General features: G+C 38.0%; 1 protein-coding gene across 5 annotated transcripts in view; it reads left to right on the top strand.

The window, feature by feature from the left end:
* Positions 1–18,839, top strand: part of clcn2b (chloride channel, voltage-sensitive 2b) — a 204,581-nt gene that overhangs the window by 72,537 nt on the left and 113,205 nt on the right. For all 5 annotated transcript variants that reach the window (XM_017436968.3, XM_017436967.3, XM_017436971.3 and 2 more), the window contains 3 exons: positions 13,094–13,225; positions 14,355–14,483; positions 16,880–17,013. In XM_017436968.3, the coding sequence (XP_017292457.1) occupies positions 13,094–13,225; positions 14,355–14,483; positions 16,880–17,013 (395 nt within the window). The remainder of the gene's footprint in view (positions 1–13,093; positions 13,226–14,354; positions 14,484–16,879; positions 17,014–18,839) is intronic.

Here is an 18,839-nt window from a genome sequence, read left to right as displayed (position 1 = left end):
CATACACCGACACTTACACACTCTGCATCTAAGCCACATACACCGACACTTACACACTCTGCATCGAAGCCACATACACAGACACTTACACACTCTGCATCTAAGCCACATATACTGACACTTACACACTCTGCATCTAAGCTACATGTGTACAAACTTACTCTCTCAACTTTAGTCATTGTGAAAAGTATACATCTGGATGGAGGTTATAATTAATATCAGCAAAGACACAAATGATTTGAAATGGATCTTAAAATGCCAAAAGTTGAATATTATTTAATGTTAACATTGTGTTGAGGAACTCAAAAGGCAGCACCCTGACTGTTTATGGGGTTCACATGACACTGGGTGTTAGAGGCTGCCTGAGACGTGAAACGGCTCCTTCTGCGTTGAAAGCCAGTGTTTAAAAGGATTTTGGATTTGATATAGTTAAAGGGAAAAAAGATGTCACCAGGAGCCATACTATATAAAATTTGTATGCACATTTCCACCTAAAGGAAGAAGAAGAAAAAGCAGCTGGTGGTAGCTGCCACTGCTAACCAGGAGATCTTCAAATGAACTACACTAAGGTTACCACCTAACTCGGATAAGGCAACACAAATTACAATGTCTATTTCGACTTTTATTGCAAAAGATTGGAGTCCAGATTCAGGCTTTTAAAAACCATGATTATCAGTCTTTCACAGACCAGGCCAAAAACGATGAAGAAAAACAATCAAATAGCTCATGTAACATCTAAATCATAGAATCTTTTTTCACTGTGTTCAGCATTTTGACTACTTTGTTTGTTCATTTAGTTTCCAAAATCTTGTTTTTAATAAAAACTGTTTCAGACAGTAGTGTACAGCAAAATGTTTTACTTGGTTTTAGGTCTGAGAGATTCCGTGCTCAGGATTTAGTTTGAAGTGTAGTTCTGGATGATAATCTCATCTCAGCCCTCTGAATCATAATCAAATAGAATTATGTGGTGCCTAAAGATTACCACAACACAATTATCTCAAAGTAATAAGTAAGTACGTTCTTCGATAATCAAGAAAATACGCTGGAGGACCGTGTTGCATGTTATTTACCAACAAGCCAAAAAGCAGTAGTAGTGTTTCAGAATTTAAGACCACTTTTCCTGCTTCCACTAAAAATTCTTTGCGTAAGTAGCAGCCTGATGCTCCTGAATTAAAATGCATTGATCAGCTGATCATCATCAAGTAGAGGCTGACTGTTGTTGTTTCAATGATTTTTTTGAAATTAGAGCAGCTGCTAACCAATATACAATAACAATTTTATTTTTTGTAGCAAATGTTTTTTCTCTTTGAAAAATACTTCATTTGATTATTTGAAACAGTCATTTAACAACATTTAGGAGAACTTGAACACCTAACTATAAACAGAAGCCCATTCTCCCCCAAAACACTAATTACTGTGATGCAACAGCTGCTGCTTGTTATTCACCTATGTAAACCCTCATTTTGATAAATATCATTGATAAAATGATAAATATCAGCCAATTATTTGGCATACTTCCATTATATATTATGACCACTTCATGAGTTTGCTGCTCTGGAGCCTTCAAATGTATGTTAACACAATCCCAAGGAAGAAAGACGTCAGCAGTGGTTTCAAGTCTTCAAGAAGCAACTATCTGCAGTTTTATATGGCTACTTCCTAACAGTTTGGAGTTCACACTGAGGCTAAAGTTTAAAGTCAAGTCAGACAGTCTTTTTTTACTGAAGGCATTTCATGCGTAAAGCAGCTTCATGTTCTTTTAAATAAGTTTTTATATAAAAGTAAAAATGCATACAAAACTTTCATAAAGAATTTAGATTTATACACACATTTCTACAGACATTCACACAGACAGACATAGATAAAAACCACTTTGTTTTTAACCTTTTCTTCAAAAACAAAAATCAAAAAGTAATGGCACATAAACACAACATGTTATAATTCATTCAGAAAGGATTGAACAAGTATGTTTTGTTTGGAGGGGTAGAGCAGAAAGCCTTTTCTCTGAAAAGATTATACTAGCAGGACTTACATTTGCAAAATTGCATCTAAATGAACAACATGACTTCTGGAATGTTGGCTTTCAGACAAATTGGACCAAAGTAGAAATCAGCAGCACGTTTGAAGAAAACAAAACACAGGATGTTGACACAAATGCCTCATAACAACTGTCAAGTATGGTGGTGAATAACTGATGCGTTCTGCTTGTTTTGCAGCCACAGGTCCTGGACACTTAGCAGTCTTTGAGGGAACCTGCCATGTTTTCCAGTATCTAGAGTCAAACGTGAGACCATCTGTCTGACAGCTGAAGCTTGGGCCAAAATGGATCATCCAACAGGACACTGATCTGAAAAAAAGCATCAGATCTATAACAGAATGGCTGAAAATTAAAATAATGAGTCCAGATCGTAACCTGAAATTAGCTGTGGGATCTTTGGAGACCTGTACATAAATGACTGACTCCAAATCTCAATCAAATGCAACAATATTTAAAGAACAGTGGGCCAGATAAGAGACTGATAAGATCACTGACGATAGCTAAAGGTGGCTCCCATGTCTATAAGTCCATGGGTTGTCTTTTTGCAGTTTGTCAGATTTTTTTAAAATAATGAGCATATTAATTTTTACCATGAATGTAAACTGAATTGTACTTCTTTTGTGATCCTCTTGCACACTGATGTTTTAAACAGCATCTAAAAACCTGTCTTAGCTTATGGGAGTTAATTTAGATTTTAAACTATAGTCAAATTAATACCAGGTTGGTCCTGGCTGCAGCTTGTCCATTAATTACTGCTCAGGGCTGAGTTTTTGCTGTTTTTAATGCTGGCTTAGCCTGTATCAGGTGAGTAAAGCTGTTGTTTGATTTTCCAGTCTGTCTAATTTGACCCAGCTTGGTTCTACAAGGTCTGAAACTTACCACCATAAAGTCACGAAACACTCACTATTAATCCAGTGACCAAGTTGATGCCACCTTCCCTCCACTGGTTGGAGCTCGTAAATACTCCATTTAGTCGAGCTCTTTCTGAATTCTATTGGCAGCCAGCAAGCACAGAAACTTCTGCACCTCCTCATAGTACTGCAGTGTTGGTTTAACTTTTTCTTTACAACTTCCCACCAATAAACATATTGGGGGCAAATTGAGGGTTCGGGCTCTTGCTCAAGGACACTTGGACATGTGGAAGGGCTATGAATGGGACTGAGAATGGACATTGTCCCCCTGAGCCATTGCAGCTCCATATGTTGTGTGACCCACTGACCCATTTAAAGAGCATCATTGTTACTGTACAGACAAATATACATGTGAAAGTATCCGTTTAAGCTTTCTTCCTAACATGGAAGGTCTGTCTAAGAAAGTACATTAATTTTTTATTTTCTATTTTATAGAAGTCCAGTTGTTTTTGTTTTTAACTCTTTTTGGATTTATCGTGTCCTGGAAGACAGAATCTACGCCAGCATATATATTTTTTAGCTTTCTTCTTTTTTTTTTCATTTGAAAACTGCAACTATCTTTATCCAAAATTCAAAGAAGATGCCTCTAAATATGGTTGACCAACAGCACCAGTCTTTTGTCTTATTCTTTCTGCCCAAAGGCTCTGTGAAAAGGCGTTCAACTTTCAGATTAAAAGTCTGTGATGGAAGACAGTTAAAATTTAGTGCTAGTGTCAAGCTGCAGTATTACACTTGCATACTAAATATGAATTTAATAGATTTGAAATAAATGTATTTCTAATAAGCTGCACTGACATTTAAATCATTTTTTTAGCAACTGCAATAAGTTTTTTTGTACCTTTTTACATCCAATCTGTTTTTCACTCTCCTCAAAGTTATTGCCCCAGGAGAGGATACTGCCTCAGAAATCAGAAGGTAAAACTGGTTGTCTTTGTTAGATCCACAAGTAAAACAGAAGTAAAGTGACTTCATAAAAAAAGAAAAAGAATCAGTTAGTCCAAGACCCTTATTGCATACATTAGAGGTGGTGTAAAGGCCTAGTATTGATCCAGTGTGTGTGCATGCGCGTGTGTGAGTGCGGTAAAAGAAGAAAAGATAAATCAATAAGTTCAAGTTCCGACCTCTGTCTCAGACTTAAACGAACAGATGCAGTAATGATGCCCATTGTAGCTGACCGCCATCAGTGTGTGAATGTGTGGATGAATGGGTGAATGATTGTAGTGTGAAGCTCTTTGGGGTCCTTGGACTAGATAAAGTGCTATACAAGTGCAAGCCATTTACACTTGTGCATCTGTGCTACCACTTCCTGCAAGAGTGATACTTTACTACATTTAAGAAGTAACAAATAGATGTTGCAGGAAAAAGTGAAAGAATGTCTCTAAATGATCCTTATTTCAGGCTCAGTTTAAGAGTTTACTGGATGCTGCATGACCAACCCCATGTAAACAGAAGGATACTCAACTTGCCTATTCACAACATCAATTTACATTATTTTCTTTCTAAATAAATTCAAATAAATCCAATCTACACACTCTTTTGTGTACAGTTTGCTGGTTGAAAGTAGCAAAATGTATCAAGTTTGTGGGGGCGGTGGAGTTAAGTTAATGCTAAGAATAACTACGTTGTATATTGGAGCATGGATTCTCGCCTGCTGATGAAGCATGTCCTTGATTCTTGGCTATGATCGAACAACATTTACCACTATGTATGAATTCCACAGACAAGGTTGCATAATTCTTATTTATTTATAATTATTAAATTAACAGCAAGCTTCACAAAACAATGTTGTGGGTAACTTCTTGTGAAACAGCAGACTACAACTGGATATATGATGTACTCTGTATTCTTTCTTTGCAGAGATACAGCATATTAGTGCAGAGATAAAGTGAAACTGCTTTGTTGGCCATATGTTGCTTAAATCGAGAGGACCACCTTTCTCTAAATGTTGCTTTCCCTCTCAGGTCTTGTTCAGTCGTGGCATTATGCGTAACCCTAAATAGTTGTCCGATCTAATGTCAATTAGCCCCATTATATGCAGAGACTCACACAGTCAACTGTCAGATCATTGTATGTTAATGTTTCTGTAAAAACTGCAATACAGTCATACATCTGAACTATTTTATTAGTTTTGACCAGAAGGCATCTCAGTCCCAGCTTAAGGTGTTTTCTGAAAGTGTCCATGTGAGATTTTAGCAGACACCAGTATGCTGTTGCAATTAAATATTTTTCACAGTGTTTAGTGCAACTTAGTATACCTAAAATCTTGAAGCTATCAAGTAATAATGGAATAACAAGATTTAGAGAAGACATATAAAGATCAATAGGAAGTTATTAGAAATCTTAATCTTTGGCTGAATATTAACAAAGCTAAGTAGAGGAAACTTGGACTTGTAACTTTAGGTGATGCCATCACACCTGCTCACAAGGACTTTGGACCCATAACAGAAAACCTCATTTGCTTTTTGGAAGCAGCTATGCAGCATTTATCCCAAAGCAATTTTTACTTGTTGTTTCAGATATCTTAAATACACAAACTTAAACTCCAGGATTAAAACAGCACACCAGGGTTGTTTGTGTATAACAACTTGTGTGATTTGTCCCAGCCTCTAGTCATTGTGTTCGTGTGTGTGTGTGTGTGTGTGCGCATGTGTGTAGAGACACCATTACAACTCATTAAGCAGACATTGCAGCGCAGCCATAATACTGGTGCCACAACAGTCGTTACTCTGAGAGCGACTGAGTGTGAGACAAGATGCTTTAACTGCTTTCTCAGGACCAACGCAGAGGCTGTTATAGAGCATTTACATAAGCATCACCTCCCTTCTCATCTTCTTAGCAGAGAGAACACATCAACATGAAGCAGGGAGCAGAGAATGAATGAATGGATGGATGGATTAATGAACAAACACAATGGGAGAATGGAAGGGGAGAGTAAAGTCGAGATGTTTCATTTGGTTTATTCAGAGAGAATGCTATGGTATCATTAAGCAGCATGTCAAACATTTACAGATACATAGTCTATTTTTAATTTAAACATCTCTAACAACATTTCTTTTGTCTTAAAAGACCAATTTGTTCTGTTAGTTTTTGCTTTTTCCATTATGTATTTATCTCCATTCTACCCCAGCTGCCTTTTGTTTTTCTAAAGTATCAGCTTGTTTCTAAAATTGGTTCTTTTCATTATAACAAATGGACTGTACTTATAAATAGTCTTTCTAACCAACCAGGCCACTCTAACAATCTGTGCCCTCATTTACCCATCCACACATTCATACAGCACTCTGATAAATGTCTACAAAGCTAATCAGAATAAATTATTCTACAGAGTTTAATCAGGGCCTTAGATCACATTCATACACTGATGGGGCACACATCAGAGGCAGTGAGGGGCTCAGTATCTTGCCCATGGACACTTTGATATGTGGCATACAGGTGGAATCAAACCTCCAACTCAGGGCAGCTGGTGCAAGAAGCTGGATACACCCTGGTCCCTTAGAAAACAAAAAAAGGGCATATTTTAGTCAGTGTTACAGATATTGTGCTGAAGTTCTGTCTGGTTGTAGCTGAGAGTCATTCCCACCGCATACTCAAAGTGCTATTCCATCTGCAGGACCTTTGCTTAAAATTTTAGCATTATCTGTGAGAGTCAACCCTATTTGTCTGCTAGCAAAATATCTTATGACCTGCTAGATAGATTGTATTGAAACTTTCAGAAAGTTTTTTTAATGGCTGTACCTTTACAACTAATTAACTTTTGGAGCAAATCCAATTCAAGATGACTGCCACAGCTAATCAACATTAGCCAACACAAAAATGTCTGTACCTCTGACATTGAGCATGAAGTTTGATATGGTAATAGCAGAGAGTCATTCACAACACATACTTTGTATGTGATGTCTTGTAATATATTTTGAAATTCCACATTACATTTTTTTACCACCAACTTCCAGTTTTGCCATGGAAACAAAAACTACAATTAGCATTGGCTGCAATATTCCATAAATAGTTTTATTCATATATGTGTGTAGTTTTCCTCGTTCTTAAGATTATTGAGAACCATATTGAATTGAAGTTGGTTTGAATTTGATTTGTATTCAGACTTTTCGGTGGTCATTGAATCATTGTCGCTAAGCAGCTTTTCAAGAATATAAAGCTCTAAATAAATACAAGTTTACAAGCAGAAGACATACTGTATGCTCTATAAATAATTCCATTAAATTAAACAAAAATCTTCCTTTGACTCATTGGTTTATTGTGGTGTCTGTCCAACCAGATTATACACTATTGAAATGATCAGATAAGTTGTACTCTTCATTCTAGTCACAGATCCTTTGAAAAGTAATTGAAACATTTAAGTAGAATAATAATAACTAGTAACTCAGTACTCCCACTTGATATGTGGACATGCTCACAATTATCCCAACAAGGCACTTTGTAAGTGCTACTCACTCATGTTGCTCCAACCCTCCAGTCCTCAGGTACACTCCTGACATGTTTGGACCAATGGACCAAACCACTGTTTGGCTGATGAAGAGGCAGGAAATAATTATTAAGAAGCATAATTGCATTAATATATATAAAAGGTGTACATGCTTTCTGTTTTTTTGTATTGCTTTCAAAGTGGCGGTTGGGGTGGCAGCAAGTCCAAGATGAATCTATGGTGGCCAAGGCTCCATTGGTCACCCCCTGGCTCCATCATTGTGGGAGATCTGTTGGTTGTGCAATCTCGCAGCCACAGGAATTAAGGATTTCCAAAACCACTCCTTTTTTTTTTTTTTTTTTCAACGCCCGCCAGAGCAAGCAGCAGCAGTTTTTCAGTGCACATTCAATCTTAATGTTTTTGTATTTTTTAGGACTTTTATACTTATATCATACATTTTTATAGTTTGTATCCTTCATTTGTCTCTTATGGTCAGAATATACTTTTGATCACCCAGTGTGTCCTGACCATGTCAGCAACAACAGGATGTGCACCAGAGGTAAAATAGCCAGTACCCTTGTGAAATGGAGCTGCATTACATACTATATTCATGTTCAATGAGAGATCGCTGTGCTGCAAAATAGATGAGATTGACCTGTTACTGCAGCCCATCAAAGTCTTGTGAAGGAATTCTGCATTATTCTTTTGTGAAATGTGGCACATAATGAAATTGATGGTGAGCAGATGGTGTAGCTGCCAGGTTATAAGCAGATCAGGTCAGATCGTCACACAGAGGTAAGCGGCAGGATTAGAGGGGAAGCACTGTTCTTTTACATCAACAATAACAGCTTTATCTTTATAACAATGTTACACAAATAATGTTCAGAGTCACTAGAATCAGTTACAGTTGAATACAGACACAGCATTTACTGGCTGAGCAGATTCTCCATATAGTGAATTAAAGACCACGTAATATCAACAACTGCTGCATAACACTGGAATTGCCTGAATAAAAACAACTGGTGAACTGTGGCCATCATGATTTAAAAAAACAAACAAACGCTGGACCACTTATACCAGGGGTGTCAAACTCCATTCCTCGGGGTCGCTCTCCTGCATGTTTTAGACGTGTTCTTGCCTTAAAACACCTGGTTTAAATAAATGACTTGTTAACATGCTCCTGGAGAACCTGATGATTTGGTGAGGAGCTAATTAAACCATTTGAATCAGGTGTGTTGGAGCAGAAAACCTAAAACTCCCAGGACAGTGGCCCTCGAGGCCTGGAGTCTGACACCCCTGACTTCCTGACTTATACTCAGAGATGGAAGCCCCATTGTGTCATTCCTTCCAGGTGTATTGAGACAAAAACAGGAGGTTGTCATGTGTGTAATGTTTTAAGTTTGTACCTCTACGTTGGCATCGTCTTTGTTTTTGCCTTTTTATAACTCGCTATATTGTTTGTAAATATTGATAGTCTTGTCGTACTGTCCAGTCAAACTGGAATGATTAAATCATCCTAAGTCAGTCAGAAAAGTCAGCAGGCAGTCGGAACTTCTTAACCAGCTCCAATTCTCTTGAACACAACCTTTCTACTCCAAACTTGACCACAGACACTGAAGTATAGCTCAGGTGGTTCTTTGGCTCTGCTCACCGAGATCTCCATTGGTTTAATCACCAATGAAGCAACTACCAGTTTACTGCTGAAGTAGAGCAGAAGTAGAAGGCTTCTGCCTCCCCCACTGTTGGCAGACAAGTTCTACTTCAGAAGAACCAAACCTGTCAGATTTGTATGGGTTGGCTGAAGATCAAAGTAAAAAATGTTTGTTAGGAACAGACTTGTTAATTGATGACACCAAAAACATATAAATAAATAAAAACACAAACAAACACAAATGTATGGTGGATAACACCACCCACCCCCAACCCTCCAAAAATGTGGAGGGAGAAAAGCCCTTCCAAGGGTTAATAAACAAAATAATTAAATTCATCTACAGCCCAGTTCAAGGTGGTCACCACAGGTGATCAGCCTTAGCCTTCATAAAAATGACTACACCCTAGCGAATCTTACAGATATTGCGAATGAGAGACATTTACAATACATACTTAAACTGTTAACAGATTATTTAAAATATCACATGAGATTGCACATAGCAATATTTTCATAGTTTGACCAAAACAGCTATAATTCTATCATTCCTCAACATAAAAGGATCTTTGTTTAAAGCTCTAGCATAAAAGGCACCAGGCAATAAGGAATGCTTGGCTTTTAATTTGTTTTGTCAAAATACAGTAGGGATTCTGTCAAAGTAAAATCTGATAATATATTGATTTCAGAATTGATTTGCCATGAAAGTTTGTTTTGCTTTAGACCGAAGTAAAACATTGTTTAAAAAAACATGCACAGTGTCAGGTTTATTAAGTATATTTGCACCATAACCATCAGGAGAGGATATATTCAGTGTACTGTAGAATTACCATTTAGAGAGGATATCTTTTTGCAGTTTCTTCACTCACACACAGTTTCTTAATGCCAGACCAAGGAGTCTGATGCACTGTGTATCCATAGCAACCTAAATTGGTCTCAGCAGGTTTGTGGTCATTATGTCTCTTGGTGAGAAGAGAACGAGTGAGTGGGCTTAAAAGGAATGGAAGGAAAAAGTGCAGAGAAAGAAACGAGGAGTGAAGAGCTTCAGAGAAGACTGAGAGGGAGACGAGGAGATTGAAAGTTGAGTCAGAGATTGAATATGATTGGTGGGAGGTGGGGTAGGGGGTGAGTCAGAAAGCAATGAGTGGCTGGGAACGAGCATTCTGCTTATTGCATGCCATGAAGAATAAAAGCAAAAGCAGCTACCAGTCTGCAGGACCTCTATCTGCGCACATGCTGGAATAAGCTGTTATACTGGCACAGACACAGCTAACGAAATTACATTTCCAGAGAGACAGAATTACACTTGATGCTTGACACATGCATATGCACACTCTGTTCAGAAGTACAAAAAAATCTATTTCTGCACACATGCATGCTCACACACTCACACAGGCTTTGGTTTTACATTGACTAGTGTCTGCATGACAGAAGGAGTCCAAGAACACAGACGGCCTGTGGGTGAGATGACGCACAGCCATGCACAGACTCTCACATAACACACAAATCTAAATATACACATGTACAAAGCCTGTTTCTTTGAATTGTCACATAGGTGTCAATGGACTGATGGGAAGCAAAGGGAAATTTGTGTTTGTGCAAAAAGCATTTGTTGCAGATCTTGCCGGCATCCATGTGTTAGAAGGGCTTCTCAAGGTGTTAACTGGAGAAGGTGGTTTTTTTTTAATCTGTGCATGATGTCTCCTCTTCCTGCTATCTCTCGCTCTTCCGTTCCCCAATCCGTCAGAGCTGCTGGCTTTGCATTAATTTAGATTTGTTTGTGTATTTATTTAGTTATTGTTTACAGCTGTTTAACCACTTAGTTGATCTAACAGGAAACATGTTGGAGGATAACTGAAGTTGGATCTAGCCCATGAGAGACTGTCATGATGAGCGTCCACTGACTGAGTGCTGATACACAATGTACAATAATTTTGCCCTTTAAATAGAAAGCCTGAAGAATGTTTAGTGTAACAGTTATCTGTTGAAACTGGTCTGTCAAACATACAGCACAATCTGAACCATCTACTGCAAGATGCAGCCAGTGTTTGTCTTAAGTCCTCAACATTTAAACAGATTCTTACTGACAAAAACCAACACTTGTGTGGTAATGTATTCTCTTTAGCATTGTAGCACAAAGGATAACATAGCAGAGGCAGAGGGGCTGCTTTCCAGGGAGGTTAAAGAAAAGTGGACACTTTCTTCCTAGTTTTGGTCCCCAGTTTGATGAAGAATGTTGTAAAATGTGGGAGCAAAATCAGGAAAATGCAGATGTAATCACCAATTGCATTTATGCTGCAGATGTAGTCTTAATATGATGGTGCAGATGAGTTGGTTGTACAGTGGTATATGCTGAGTGTTTGGGAAACAAAAGACACAAGTTCAAATCCTGAGAGAGCACTGCTTAAAAATAATAATAATTTAAAAAAAAAAAAAAAATATATATATATATATATATATATATATGCCATTTGTAGCAGATATAAAACTAGGTGTAGACATTTATGAGACTTTCACTTTTAGGCCAGATTTAGTCACATTTTAGGCAAGACATCCGTTCAACCAAAAGATACTTACATAGGGTCTCCCCCACATCTGCATGTTTTCAGAGCAGATGTCAGTATAAGAGCAACATTAAGGGACATGCATCCCAGTTTTTCCTGCAGTTCTGATTCAGAGTCAGAATGAGAGACGCCACGGTTTTAACTGACTTTAGCTGAAGGCTGTCTGACTGGAGCTCTAGCATCTAGCAGTGTGTGGGCTAAGCTTAACCCAACTAAAGTAACTCAAACGTGGGTGGGATAGTGACTACTTGCTTTAAAATAGCTTTTTAAAGTAAAGTTTGAATGAATAAAAACTACATGTGTTTGCATTATTGTTGGGGGTAACAATAAAAAAGTGGGGGAACAAAGGTTTGCACTCCTACTTTACAAAAATGGGGCAGTGTGACCCTTGAGTTTGAATTCCCTGTAGAGGAAAAAAAGGGAAGTGAGGATGGGTCTGGAGGATTTGGGAGGGTGAACAATAGGTAACATACTCAAATGTCTGCGGGCATAATGAGTCACCATGTAAGTAATGTTCAGTTTCAGCAATTAGTCATAAATTAGTAACTGTTTGTTCATCTTACATCAAGTGTTATCCGGTGCACTACAGTCTATTAGCTTCCTGTCGTTTCCTGGTGAGTACAACAGATCGGATTGTCTTTTTAACATTTGTACAGTGTGATTTTTAATATGCAATAACCCATGTTGGCTCTTATTCATTTTGTATAAAGCCTTTTGTGTTACAGGCTTTATTTTCCTAATACCTGGTCATAACACAAAGACCTGTTTCAAAGCATAGATATCAAGTATATGTGGAAGAGATTATGTTAAAATACTAACTGCTGTCTTTTTGCTTTTGCTTTCCTGCCGCTAGGCCTCAAAATGAAAGCTGACAAAGTTCCTGTTAGACCACTAATCCAACTTGAAATTCTCCCGTTAGAAATTCTGAACTGATATCTTTTTGTTTCTGCCAGAAGACTTAAAATGTGTATGCAAAAGCATATCCATTTGAAACAAACAAGCAGTATTAGCAAGTGCTTAACACTGAGTAGTTATTAAGAACCATTTAATACTTAAAGTTCAAAATAAATTAAGATGCAAACTGATAAGGAGCTGAGAGTTGAGAAATGAAATCCAAATACTTTAAGATGTGTTCAAATGTTCACAAAATGTCTGAAAGCCCTAAACTACTTACAGTTGCTTGATCAAAGTAAATACTCGGCTAACCTTGTAGAAGCCTTGTTTTCTGTTAAGTATAAAAAGTTTGTTCCTTGAACCTTTAGGAGATTACTGGCCTGTAAAACAAAGTTTTACCCATGCTGTCAAACTTCAATCAGTCCTCGGTTTCAGCGGGTTGTGTCATTGACTGCAGTTATCCATCACTAGTAATTTGTCATGTATTCAAAGCGGGGGATAGCTTGCACCATACACCGTTTAGAAATGATAAATTCCTCTTAGTCTTTCAAAGGTTCAGAATCACAACATACTGTATCTGTCAGTGGAACATGTTGGATTGTCTCCATGCTGTCCTTGCAGTCTGCACGGTTCGCTGTCAGAAGTTCCTCATCTCACGAGTTGGAGAGGACTGGATCTTTCTCATCCTGCTGGGACTCCTCATGGCCCTTGTGAGCTGGGTGGTAGACTTCTGCATCGCCATCTGCCTACAAGGTGAGAGAGCTGTTCAGTCAGCATTTATCAAAAATTAAATTTGAGTTTCATAAAAAGCAGCAATAAAGTCCCCTTTCAACTTTTATGTCTTTGATCAAAAAGGCTGAGGCTTGATACACATTTAAGAAGACTTCAAAACTATTTTCCATCTAATGAGGAGCAATTTCAGGTCTGCCAACACAAGTCGCCTTTACTTTGGAATATGTTTCTAACTTGGCATTTTATTGCAGGGTAAGTCAGTAAGAGAGAATAGGCTGACCTACATTAAAGCAGATGGAAATAAACTTGGAGTTAACATGACAAACTCTCAAAATGAATATCAGTTCTGATTATGTGGTGAGAAGAACAGGAGCTTGTGAAATATTGTAGTGGAAGTTGATCCCAGAGATGGTGATGATCTGCTTGTGGTGAAAACGTCATCAAAGTGTGTAAACAAAAAGACAATGCAGGCTGAAAGGGTAACGAGTGACCTCAAGATTTTAAGGATTTAGATCCAATTACCCCAGTTTTGTTGTTATTCTTGAACAGAACTACCCAGTTTTCACAAGGAGGAGGCACTGCATGTTCTGTCTGTTCACTGCTCACTTGGTTACATTCCAGTCTATACTGACGGATCCAACATGGACATTTGTCTATTAGTAGCAAAGGTAACAGGACAGGATCAGTCTGGTCTTTGCATTCCAAACTGATCATCCCATGACTGACATTTCTATACAGGCTGAGTTTAAATGTTGTTTTTGTTGGGTCCCAATTCATGTTGGTATCTTTAGTGTAGAAAAAACAGATGCAGAGCCATAAATAAATTTGACTTGACCAATTGGACAGCAACTTTAAAATCAATGCAGCGTTCATATTTACTTCTGTGAGTGTGACGTCATATCTTCTGCGCATGTGGGTCGTTCTGAGAACTGGAGACTGTCACAGTCTGATGGAGGTCACATTTGAAACGTAATGTGAACAACCACACAAAAAATTTAATTGAGCATTAAGACCTGCAGTGTGAACGTAGCCATAGTCATTGATGCTAACATGGTATTAAACCAAATTCACTATTACTACTACAAACACCTTTGTTCTTCATGTGGCCGTGGCTTACATGTCTGTCCCAACTCTGCGATTGTGTCCACAGCACAGAATTGGATGTATGGTGGTCTGGACAGCAACGTGTTCCTCCAATATTTGGCCTGGGTCACCTACCCTGTAGTCCTCATCACCTTTTCTGCTGGCTTCACCCAAATCCTCGCCCCTCAGGCTGTTGGTAAGACTCACAAACTGTCTGATCATTCATTTGCAGACAGCATTGAAGAACTTTCTATTAGAATCACAATGACTTGCATTGAGACATAGTACATTATAGGGAAACACAGTTATATCAGAAAAAATACTTTTAATTCTTCATAGAAAACATTTGCTTTTGATCATTGCCCAAATTAATTTTTTTAACATTATTGGCTTTGATTTTTCATTTTTTGTTGTTTACAGGTGATGCATTCTTTGTAGATTAGTCTTAAAATAATAATTTTAAGATCTACATAATCAATAAACAAACACAATTCTGCTCTGTAAGGTATTTTAAATGAAAGTCCCAACTTTCAACATATTTTAAAATGAGTATTTTTTTAATTGTTTATATTTTTGGTAATTTCATATGTTTTTTGTGGTTTGGACTAATTTATGTTAGATTTGTTTGTTTTGTTCACATGTTCATGCTTTTACTGCAGTGGATATGGATCTGATATCAGTTCTCTACCACCAACATCCTCTAAAATGATGGGGAGGGAATTTATTTATTTTTTTATTTTTTTGGATTGAAGTTGCAGTCGTCATTTTATAACTCTAAAAGCCCCCACAATCATGTTGACCACTCCAACTTGAGCATCATAAAACATAGACAAAGTTACCTCTGGTAGCTGGAATTGGACAGAGGGGGGAACAGAAAAGTAGTTTGAAACAGCTTCAGTCTTGCAAATAGCAGATTGAGCACTAAATTTTGTCATTTATATACAGTTTAGCCTTTTTAAGATTTCTACAAATGTTATTTGGGCTCTTAATGGGTATTTTATCAATAGGTTTTCAGTGAGCACTTAAAGCACTGAAGGCTCTTAATTCTTTTTACCAAATTCATTACCAGAAAGACTTTATTTTGGATGCACATATTGTTTTGTAACTTTACATGAAGTTTATCAGTCATTCTTCCCATCAGAAAACAGGTTCTTAAGTCTTAAATACAGTCTTGGGCTTCTCCCACACTGTTTTGCATTTTGCCACGTTTGTTGGCCTGTTTTGACTTTAAGTCCAAACATGAAGAAAAAAGGATTTAAAAATCATCCTCCGCCAAGATGGCTACCCTGTTCCTGTGGAAGATTGAACGTTTTCTGAATGCTTTAATGCTTTCTGACTGTCAGGGTGTGCTCCTGAGAATCTGGAAGTATTTTCTAACAGATTTTCTCATAATTGATCGTTCTCCATGTTTGGCTGAGACAAGTGTACACGTGTTGCAGTGTGGAGGAATACTTCAGGCAGAGAGATGCTCAAGCAATAAACATCTTAGATCAAAAATGACTTGAAGATGATGATAAGTAAACATCAGATTTGATGTTTTAGGTCTTGTCCTTTGGGTTTAGTCTAAAATCAGAATACCAGGACTTCACAGAACGTGATCAAGGTAGAAGATTAATTATTATTGAGTTAGATATGTTTTATTTGCAACTGTAAGGTTCATATAACGGCTGTGAGTCGTTTCCTATTAGGTATAGGTGGCCTACATAGAGGTTTGGTTTTTGTGTGTGTGTGTGTGTGTGTGTGTGTGTGTTCGTAGCCCAATAGATACTGTATCTTTCTGTGTTCTTAGTTTGGCTGCGGACAATGTTTTTGCCTGTAACTGTCTGATTTTGTGTTTTATCAAAATATGAAATAAACCACTGGATTTAATTTTAAGTCTGCATAAATAATCATTGGATATACATATACAATGGATCACATTTAGGAGCCATTCAGATTCAAGATGGCTGCCACAGTCAACTATCTAAAACAGAAACTGCTATGACTCAGCTAAGGTTGTGTGTGCTAGTAGCTGAAACTGCTGTCCAACACATGTTCTAAGGGCCAACACACTGCAGAGGATGTTTGTTTTCATCTCCATCTGTCTGTTCTCAAAATACCTTATGAACCGCTGTACAGATTTATTCATTTTATTGAAACTTTCCAAAATTATTTATTGGCTATACACCTCCAACTGATTAACCTTTCAGTTCAACCCAATTTAATATGGCCACAGCTCATTGACGTTAGGCAAATAAACGATCTTATCTTATTTGATCTTAAAATGACTTTAACTGTCGATATTACAGATATTGGGCTGAACCTTGATATGGTTGTACATTATTTTTTATACTCTGGCATGAACGGCGGTGGACCCTAACCCATTCTGTCAAGGAATGTTAGACCTTTAACTTAATGTTCAGCTTTATGAATGAAAACATGTCGGGACGTTGGTGCAGTCCTGCACTTGTTTAAATATGAGAGTATTTGAATCAGTATCTTTGCTAAAATATTGAACTTATTACTTAGTTCTGGACATTAGTTGTTATTGAACAGACTTAAAGGTCCGATCTGCAGTGGTGTGTTATAAGCTGGTCCTCCTCTCTCCTGCAGGCTCCGGTATTCCAGAAATGAAGACCATCCTGCGAGGAGTGGTGCTTAAAGAATACCTCACTTTCAAAACATTTGTGGCTAAAGTCATCGGCCTCACCTGTGCTCTGGGCAGTGGCATGCCTCTGGGAAAAGAGGTAACACACACACACACAAGCTGCAGCAAACAGCATTGTCCTGTCTGCTCTCATTCTTGTGCGTGCTGCATATGTCATCTTTTAAATGGAGTTGAACCATACTTACGAATGCTGGATACATGATGCTGAAACAACACACAGGGAGTCAGTCAGCACAATGCATGACTCGTAGGACTAAAGGCTTTTCATGCAGCTGCTGAAGATAAACATTGTTATTCAAAATGATATCGTGATGCCCTGTTGAGTCTCAGCCTCTCTGCTAGATCTGATTTGTACACCCTGACTGACCCTAAACCCACAGTATGCAACACATGTCATTCATACAGTTCAATTTTACTACAATGTGCTGTCGCTATAATGTTTCATATGAGCTTGTTTTCAAACAGTTTTGGCACGGTGGAGTCATGCTATGAAACAATGCATATATGGACTAAATTAAAGGCATAGACTTTCTGAAAGGAATGTTTATTGTCCAGAGATTTAGACTAACATTATCTTCTGTTGTACCTTGAAAATAATGTCATGTATGATCTCGTGTCATCCTTGGTGTATGTTTTGTGAATGACTCTCAGCTATTACCACATCAAAGCTACATATCTGATGGCAGTCATCTTGAATTGGATTGACTTTAAAAGTTAATCAATTTTAGATATACTCTAGTGATTACTTTTTAGAGTATAATGTATTTGTCATTGTCACAAGTACAGCACAATAAAAAATGCCATTCGGCTAGTTCATTAACTGTAAAAACAGATAAAATGATTAAAAAAACCTTTAAAATCAGAAGTAAAATACCATGCAATACATAGAAACTGCTCCATGCGCACCATACATTCCTAATTTCACCTCCAGTATGTTTTAACTGTGTTTAGTGAAATTATTGCCATAGGAAAGAAACAGTTTTTAATTCTGCTTGTTCTTGTTTTAATTGATCTGTACCGTCTTCCTGATGGCAAGAGTTTAAACCGTGTCCAGGATGGAAGGTGTCCTCTGTGATGTTGTGGGCTTTTTTAGGAAAGCGGGAACTGTGGAGTTTTTCCAATGGCAGGAGGGGACATCCCACAATTTTCTGGGCTGTGTTAGTGACCCTCTCAAAGGTTTTTCATCTGATGTAGCACACACACACAGAGTGTGTTAGGATGCTGTCTGAGTAGGACCAATAAAAGGACACCAGCAGTCTCTGTAGAGCCTGTTTCAGCAGCTCAGGGCAGGTCCTCCTCGATGTGGACTCCCAGGAAGCAGAAGTCTGTCATCCTCTCCACACTGAAATATCGTTTTTCCTTTTTTTTTTCTATTATCATCTCCTTGATCTGGGGGACTAAGAAGCAAGTTGTTCTCTACACCATGCTGTCAGCTGATCCACCTCGTCTCTGTAGGCAGACTCATACCCTTCCACTGTGGTGTCATCCATGAACATATTAGTGTTGCTGTGATACGTATGTGTAAAGGGGAGCACACAGCTCTGTGAGGAGCTGGTACTGAGGCTGAGGGCCGTAGACGCTAACCCTTTGACTGCAACAAGATGGGAAACTGTTGATCCACATTCAAGTGGAAGTAGTCAAAGCCCCAGTAACGTCTGAAAGTGTCTTTAAAATCTGTTTAGTGGTTAAGACAAACCGTGCTGACTTCAGCAGGTACTGCCCAATGTTTGAAGTACAAATCTTGAACACTGAGTACCACTAGAAGTATGTTTTGTAAATGATTCTCAGCTACAAACACACAAAATTTTAGCACAATATCTGTAAAACTGACTGAAGGTCAGTCGGTTGTGGCAGCCATCTTGAATTGGGTTGAGTTGAAAAGTCAACCAGTTGTAGATATACATT

This window comes from Kryptolebias marmoratus, linkage group LG2 (assembly GCF_001649575.2).
Source record: "Kryptolebias marmoratus isolate JLee-2015 linkage group LG2, ASM164957v2, whole genome shotgun sequence".
In the NCBI taxonomy this organism is placed as follows: domain Eukaryota; kingdom Metazoa; phylum Chordata; class Actinopteri; order Cyprinodontiformes; family Rivulidae; genus Kryptolebias; species Kryptolebias marmoratus.
Note: the sequence above shows the minus strand (reverse complement) of the source record. Positions and strands in the feature narration are given on the sequence as shown.